An 8,790-nucleotide genomic window follows, 5' to 3' on the forward strand; every position below is an offset into this window, starting at 1 on the left:
CAAAAAATAAAAAATAAAAAAAGACACACAAACATACACATACTTCCATTACTGCACACACAGCCATTGCTCCCTAAATTCAGATCTGCTGGCAAACTTAAATTCCAAATGTCAGAGTCCAGAAATCTCAAACCACATTGGTTCAAGATCAAAACAATTCCTAAAAATATTGGATTTTATGTGCATAACTAAATTGTGTGTTTCTTTTTATGTCAGTGGAGGACAGTGAAAAATCAGTGAAGCAATAACACTGTGGTAAGGACATCAGAAACAATTCAACAAAACAGATTTTGTTGTTAATATTTTATAATGTATATAGCTTCTCTAATATAAGACAGAATCTTTTTGGAATATCAGTGCTGAAACAAATAAACCACAAAAGGAAATGAAATTCACATATCATTGTCATACCATTGAATATCATTCTCTGTGATATTAAAGGTAATAAAAAACTCATAATTATATTTAAAAAGAATCTGTAATTATGTGAGATCCGCACAGCCGTTGGGCCCTTGAGCAAGGTTCTTAACCCTGTATTGCTCCAGGGGAGGATTGTCTCCTGCTTAGTCTAATCAACTGTACGTCGCTCTGGATAAGAGCGTCTGCCAAATGCCATTAATGTAAAATCACTCTCTATTGACTGGTTGATTGGGCACCCATATTCTGCATGCAAAAGGTGCACATGAAGTGTCTTCCTCCAACTCATATATGTGCAAACCTGACTTGTCAACTGTGGCATTGCGTGTGCGAGTGTGTGCTTGTGTATACTCTCCTCCATCAAATGCAGAGATTCCAACATGAGCATAACTGTGTGGGATTGAGCATTCCAAATTGGGGAGAAAAACTTCCAAATTATGTAAATTATATTCCCTAAAATCTGCAAATTAGTTTGTGGCAGGGAGTGCTATATAATTATAATTTTATAAAATTAAGAAATGATGTTGTCACTGAACGACAAGAAATACATTCCTTTTTTGAAGATGATAGCATTCCACATTTGAATGAGGAAGTTTGCTGCCTCATCTTTCAATTTACAACAATCCTTGTAGAGCTGAAGGGTCTTTGATTTGTGAAATAATATATAGTTCCACGTTCATCAAGATCTTTTGGTGGTTGGTGGTGGAAAGGTATAAGTGCATGTCAGCAATGCATGTATCTACTTGACATACATGGTGTAGATTCATATTAAACACATTATTATAGTGCTTGTATGGAAGTGAATTTGCTGTAGAGGCAGTATTCTGAGGTTTGGGCTGATCTATGAAACATACATACATATTTATTTGCTGTATGGAGTATTATGTGTGTGGAGGGAATATTATTTTTACATCTTTAGATTGAACACATTCAAAGTTTCCTCAGTTACTTTATCTCTGACTAAACATTTAATGTGAACTAAGGGAATGGCTATGGTCTGATGGAGCAATGGGAATGACTGAGACAACAATGTTACTGCATTGCAATCATCCAGATAGGCACCATCTGTTCAGGAAAGCCCTCCTGCTTTTCCACTCCCAAGATCTCTAGACCAGCTTTCTTAATGATGATTTTCATAATATCCAAGTGTCTGATGATGCTGCTGTCAACAGGGTCCAGCTTGCAGCCTTGCCTGGCCATGTTGTCCTTAATGATGATGACTCCATTTGGCTTCAGACTGGCTTTGCTCCTGATCAGGAACTCCATCAGGTCCTTGTCAGTGAGGTGACCTGGAAGACCACGCCAACACATTTGAGGACTCAGACTTAAATGAACCCACACCTGATGACTTTACTAGACAAGGCCAACAGTAATAGATAGTAATATTATAGTAATAGTAATAGATCTGCCTTTATGTTAATTGAATTAATATTTATGCAAGTCTGGCATATAGAATGAACTGGGTGACTTGAAATGATGAAACAAAATGCCACAACATGAGTTTCCAAAATAACCTCTCCTGCTGCACACATGCACAGTCTTCAGATATTAGTGCCAAAAATTGTTGTGCTAAGTTGAGACCTTTGACAACTGCTTTAAATATATTCAATTGCAATCCACTTGGTTGTTAAAATTAAAATGATGTATTGCATGCAGATATGCTCTCTCTCTCTCTCTTTCTCTCTCTCTCACTCACACACACAAACACACAACGCATAAAATGTAACTCACATGCAACCCATTGCATCCAGATCACATCGTATTTGTTCAGCGGGGGGGTGAGCTCCTGCAGGCTGTAACAGTAATATATATCAATGCGTTCATTGTCACTGCCCAGGTAAGACTCGTGCGCATGGAGCAGGAACTCCTCCGTCATGTCAGCCATGTCCATCGTCTCAAACACGGGCAAGAGGACGTTCTTGGTGACCCGTCCAATCCCACAGCCACAGTCCAGGGCACACTGCGTTCCAGCCTTTCCAGGGCCCTGTCACAGAGAAGGACCCACAGGCCTGGTGACTACCTGCCTGTTAGCATGCTACTTCTCCATCTGTCTCCCCCTTACAGTCAATGGGGCTTATCGGACATACTGTGAAAGACAACCCAAGAACTACATAGTATGTTGTTTGTCAATGTCTTCCAGAGGACTTTCACAATGTCTTTCCAGGTAAACCTTTTGTTGCAGTTTTTATTACAGGAATATGACAAGGCCACAGGTTTTTTATTCTACAATCACATGAAATGGTTGGACATGATTGGTCATTGTCCTTGCTCTTTTTCTGTTGCATAACAAGACTGTTTATATCACAATTTGCAATGCAAGTGGATCCTCCGTTTTGTTATATTATATATAAACCATTGGTTTGCTCAGCTACAGCAAGTATTGTATATTTTCAACAGTTGAAGTACAAATGTCCAGCTTTGAAAAAGTGCCAGATTTTCTTTTTCACTCCGCCAAAGCAATAGTGACCTGGCAGAAACAGTAATCCACTCAGTCATGGCATACAGTAGTTTGAGCAGTTGCCCAGTACTTTGAAAACATAACTATTACTTCAATTTAACATATACATGTAACCCACAGAATGCCCTGGTCCATCCAATAATAACGGATATGAATGAAATTATCATATAGGAGTAGCAAGGAGTATCACACAAATGGGGGTAATCTATATTTGCTTCCTTCATCTAACTGAAATCCTCAGTGGTTGGTCCTCATGATAAGCAGAGAGGGAAGCATACCAAAGGAGGTATATATAGCCTGTCTCTATGCCACACATGCACATATGCACATATCACTATCTCTGTACACAGTGATACATGCACACACAAGCACAGACATGCACATGGACATATAAGTGCACACACATTCTGAGAGTTCCCGTGCTGGCCCTGACTTTCATGTGAGAATGTTTACCATGAGGCATTGGCTGTCAATGTGAACATTTGTTTCTGAGGTGTTATTGAATGTAGAGCAGGTGTGCATGTACAGCTTTATATTTAATTAATGATAAATATAGAGAATACCAAGAGACTGCATGCTGAACCAGACTTATGAACAAAATGTCAAGACAGTGTAATAATATTTAAAGTAAACAGTTCTTGAAAACAGAATCTTACCCCAACAAACTTTTTCAGGAACTCTTTGGAGCCCTCAATGTCAACCGGAGAGAGTTCTAGAAAATCTCCCATCATTCCTGCCTCTGATGATTCCACGTCTTTGTAGAAATCTTGTGCTCGTGCATAGAACTGCTTCTCTCCATCAATGTACTCACAGGTAACAGGGTAAAGTTTGACTGTTGTACAATGAACAGAAACAGGTGCAACAGGCATTTCAGGGTACAGTACCAAAAATAAAAGCAGAATTCCAGTGTTGGTCAGAGGTGAACCGGACTTAATTAAATCAAACTCAATCTTTTCGTTTTAAATTGGTGGTTTAACGGTATTTGGGCCAATGCTAAAACATTTTTCTTTAATTATTCTTTATTCTCAGTTTCAATTTAAGTGCAGCCCAGCTCTAAACTTGCACTATTTATTTCTTGGCAGAAATACTTATCCAGGGTGAGTTAGCGCATTTGACATCTTTTGAATTTATACAGTTTCTTATTTTCTGAAATTATTCCAATTAATATTAAGTGGTAATGAGAGATGAGGAACCCACAACCTGGTTACAAATTATTTAACCACTATGTTACACTAGTGACAGTGTCTTAATCCATAAGATTCACCAACATCACACTACACAGGTATCTATGTAGGGGTACGAGGAGCATGCTTATTTGGGCCAATAGAATGTGCCAATCTAAAAATTTACGATGTCATCATGTAGCTTTACTTTACTTATTACAATATGAGATTTGCTCACAGTTGGAAACAGTCCACAAAGACTGACCAGACCAGCAACACAGCCAGACTGAGCTGTGTTACACCCAAGTGCTGTTTAATCCTGGATGGAAATGAGCCCAGCAATGTGTCAGCTCTCTGGTTACAAACGAGACAAGCTCAACAGATCAGTGTGGGGAAAGTTTGAGACGCCAAAGGGATGATAGACGTGGCCATAAGAATGTATTCTGATATGCATACATGCATGTGACCCGGGAGTGGAGCTTTCAGAAGCTAGATAAGCAAAGCCAAACCCTGCCTAAGATATATGCATAGACCTGCAGGATATTCAGCTTCTACATTTGACTTGAGTTCTGTAATTTTTGTTTTGCTCTAGATGGATATGTCGGTCAAAAACACAGAAAAATAAATAAATTAGTTAATAAGAAGTAAATGGTATGTCCTTGCAGTATACACTCAATGAATACTTCATAAGGTATTTATTAGACTTCTTTTTTTGACTTATTACTTCTGCTGCTGTAGCTTATCCAGAGGTTTGACATGATGTATGTTCAGACATGCTCTTCTGCATACCACTGTTGCAATGTACGCTTATTTGCGTTACTATCCCCTTCCTGTCAGTTTCGGCCAGTCTGGCCCTTCTCCGCTGACCTCTCTTACTCTGCCTGCAGAACTGCTGCTCACTGGATGTTTTTTGTTTTTCGCACCATTTTCTGCAAACTCAAGTGACTGTTGTGCATGAAAATCCATCACAATCTGGTCTGGCACCAACAATCATTCCACGGTCAACAATCACATTTCTTCCCCATTCTGATATTTGGTCTGAAAAACAGCTGAAACTCTTGACCATGTCTGCATGCTTTTATGCATTTAATTGCTATATCCTAAGATTATAAACCCTAATTGTCAAAGAAATACAATTTCTTTAAAAAGCAATAATGTATTTACCATTTGTTTTCAGTTGATGCTATGTGTGTGGCAATATAATGATTTTGTCAGTATTGATTAATAGCACATATGAGAGAAAGACATTTTTTGTTTCAGGCTAGGTAATATTCCTCTTTCAAATGTTAGCACAATAAAGCGTTCAGGCAAGTTATTTTTGCAATCCTCCCTGACCATTGACAAGATAATAAAGCAATGCTTTAAAGTAATATTTGTGTGAGCATCTAACATACACTGTAGTTCTTGGTACTACCTTCACTATGTTAGTTTAGAATAAAGCATTAGCCATATTTATTTCACAGCTTTTTGATGGTGACTAACATAATACAGAATACACACCACTGAGATGAACTGCAGAGACCACGCAATATGCCCATGGGCATTACACACAACATCTCATGCAGAGGTACCCTTCCGCTCTCTTACCCAGGGGAACCTGCTCCAGAAGATACAGGTAACTGGCGAAAAACTCGTTCCTCAGAGTGTTGTGCAGGACAAAGGACATGCTATGCTTGCAGAGGTCCATGTCCGTCTTCTTCCAGCGTGTGCGGAAGGCTTGGTGAGCTCCTCTGTACTCCATTCTTGCTGCGCAGTTCAGAGAGCCGAGGCTTCTGTGTGCCTGTGAGTCCTCGTGTGTGTGGGACCGTGTTTGAGCGTGTGATCCTGTGGCACTGGCCTGAGGCGATGTCACTGCTATATCTGCAGGACTTTGGCACCGTTATTGTAACTGAGCAGAAGTGAGCCCTTTCTTGGGAAGCGCTGAAACCTTCCACGGCTTAAAGGGTCGGCTGCTTAGCGAGGAGCAACACTATCTGTGACCTGCGCAGTTAGTCTCTTCTTACTGCTCTAATAGATGGGTTGAATGGATTCCACACATCTGACCCACAAATACCAGAACACATAGAGGGGCATACCTTTACTCTATAGCTGACAGGATGTTCACCTATCAACTATTTTTAGAATCGCTGAAGGTTACTGGATCTTATTTGTATGCATAGGAGGCCTACAGTACTCTTAAAATGACAGTGTTTACTTCTGAGCCCCATTCCAAAAACCACCAATAAAAAAGGCATGCAAACATTTTCTTTCAAATTATAAACATAAAGTAAATGCTTCCACATTTAGAGTTCTCTCTCTCTGTTCACAGTAAAAAAAAAGTCCTATAACCTGTCATCAACATTTATTTTTAGTCTCAGATGAAGAATCAGGACAGAGTCACACAATCTTCCTCTCAGTTTTTCTCCGCTCAGCATTTCTGGGGTCATTTGTCATTTCCGTTGCTATAACTGACCATGCAGTCCTGTCTCTCCTGCCAGTAGCACACTGACCCAGTGCCTCAGGGTAGTGGATAGGTACCTATCGCCAATCAATCCTGCACAACAGCTAAACAAACATTTCTGAACAAACAAACATGTTTTGCCTTAAACTGTATATCAAAATGCATACCACCTGTTACGTCTGAAGTATGCATCATGAAATGAATATAAGACATAATAATAAGATGTGCGATTACTCCTTAACCAAGGTAGATTTTCAAGCATGAACATTTTGTCTGGGTTAATCTGCCTGATAAATAAATAATGCTGTGACAATCAGCATTAGCGGGTTACTAGAGAAGATTACTGAATTTCCTGATCTCTGCTGAGCAATGCAGATGGCTCCAGACCTGTCTTTGCAACAGAATATAAATCATCTGCCGTGATAACAGCAGAACTGTGTGAAATTTTTGATGCAGTATTGAGAGATAGAATTGATCATCATATATACCTCACTTTGCCCCAGTCAATTGGATTGTGATCTGTTGACCGTGGATCACCAGTTTGATGATGTGTGCCTTGTGACATGGTGTGTTATTCTGCTGGAAGTAGCTATCATTAGATGGGTAGACTGTGGACATAAAGGTCAGCACATGGTCAGCAACAATATGCAGGTTGACTTTGGCATTTAAACAATGCTCAATTTGTACTAAGGGGCCCAATGTGTGTCAAGAAAACATTCTCCACACATTACACTGCCACCAGCAGCATGAACAGTTTGGTTCATGTTTATGTTTATGTTTATGTTTATGTTTACATCAAATTCTGACTTTACTCACTACATCAAGTGAGTAATCACAAATCAAGATTCATCCGACCAGGTGACGTTTGTCCAATCTTCAACTGCCCAGTGAAGAACAGCAGTCTTTGACCATTTTCAAGCGCAGGCTGAAAACTTATCTCTTCAGGCTGCACCTTTCCCTCTCTACCTCACTACCACAATTAGCATTGTGTATGCCATAGATTATAATAACATTTATGTATAGTTATTGTTGTACTGGGGGTATTCTAGCTGCCAAACGTGGTATGCTAGTTGGCAAGTTGATGAATTCTTCAAGGGTTCAAGTTGTATCTATGTGATCACTCTAGGACTCGGAACTGTACTTTCCTCTCGAGTCCTCATTGCACTTGTCCCTGGGTTTGATTTGTTCTTCATTGTACATCTGCTAAATGCCTGTAATGTAATGTAATGGTGAGCCTGTGCTCACTGTAGCCTCATCTTGCTGTTCTGAGCTTACAGGAATGGAACCTGGTGTGGTCTCCTGCTGCTGTAGCCCAACCACTTCAAGGTTTGACTTGTTGTTTGTTCGGAGATGCTCTTCTGCATACCACTGTTGGAATGCAAGGTTATTTGAGCTACTGTCGCATTGCTGTCAGCTTGATCCAGTCTGGCCATTCTCCTCTGACCTCTGTCGTCAACAATGTGTTTTCATCCACACTGCTGCTCACTGGATGTTTTTTTCTTTTTTTGCAATGTTCTCTGTAAACTCTAGAGACTGTTGTGCATGGAAATCCCAGGAGATCAGCAGTTTCTGGGAAACTCAAACCACCCTGTCTGGCACCAACAATAATTCCACAGTTAAAGTCACCTAGATCACATTCCATCCCCATTCTGATGTTTCGTCTGAACAACAACTGAACCCCTTGACCATCTCTGCATGCTTTTATGCATTGAGTTGCTGCCACATGATTGGGTTGGATTAGATATTTTTGTATTAATGAGCTGGTATAGCTTTAGTAAAAGTATTGTTTTTCTTTGTAAATTCATTTGTAGGATCCATATTTTCAAAGAAAGATTTTCAACATCTTAAGCAAAAATAAAGATATCTTGACCACAGCCAATTGCTCTGTACATTTACATGGATATGTTCCAAATAAACTTTTTGAAATAATTCAATGTGTAAAATGTAAAATTATGCTTATAAATATAATTCTAAGTATTCATTATAAACGCAACCGTTAATAATAACAATAACTTTCATACTTGGGAAAAATATGTGTGCTATATTGCAGCTCTTAACATTTGGGCCCTTTTAAATCAAACTGAAAATCAAATGCATCCTACCCCCGCAAAGAAAAAAAAACTCTGAATATTGGCCCATGGCTATAGAACAATCCGGGGCAATTATTTAAATAATTACAAGCACATATATTAACCGACTACGAACTTCCGAACCATGACACCAAGACGTAAGTTAAGTAAAAAATATTGGCGACCAAATATTGCCTTACAGTTTGATTATACTATATTTTTCAATCCGAGCTTTTTGTTGCA

The 8,790-nt window shown here is 39.3% G+C and overlaps 1 protein-coding gene across 1 annotated transcript; it reads right to left on the reverse strand.

The window, feature by feature from the left end:
• Positions 1-288: 288 nt before the first annotated feature.
• ntmt2 (N-terminal Xaa-Pro-Lys N-methyltransferase) lies at positions 289-5,886 on the reverse strand. Its single transcript, XM_061239973.1, has 4 exons — positions 5,626-5,886; positions 3,532-3,707; positions 2,149-2,401; positions 289-1,706 (listed from the first exon to the last, which is right to left on the reverse strand). The coding sequence occupies exons 1-4, from the start codon at positions 5,777-5,779 to the stop codon at positions 1,450-1,452; spliced, it is 840 nt and encodes a 279-aa protein (XP_061095957.1). The 5' UTR covers positions 5,780-5,886; the 3' UTR covers positions 289-1,449.
• Between the last annotated feature and the right edge of the window lie 2,904 nt (positions 5,887-8,790).

Source organism: Conger conger, chromosome 4 (genome assembly GCF_963514075.1).
Source record: "Conger conger chromosome 4, fConCon1.1, whole genome shotgun sequence".
NCBI lineage: Eukaryota > Metazoa > Chordata > Actinopteri > Anguilliformes > Congridae > Conger > Conger conger.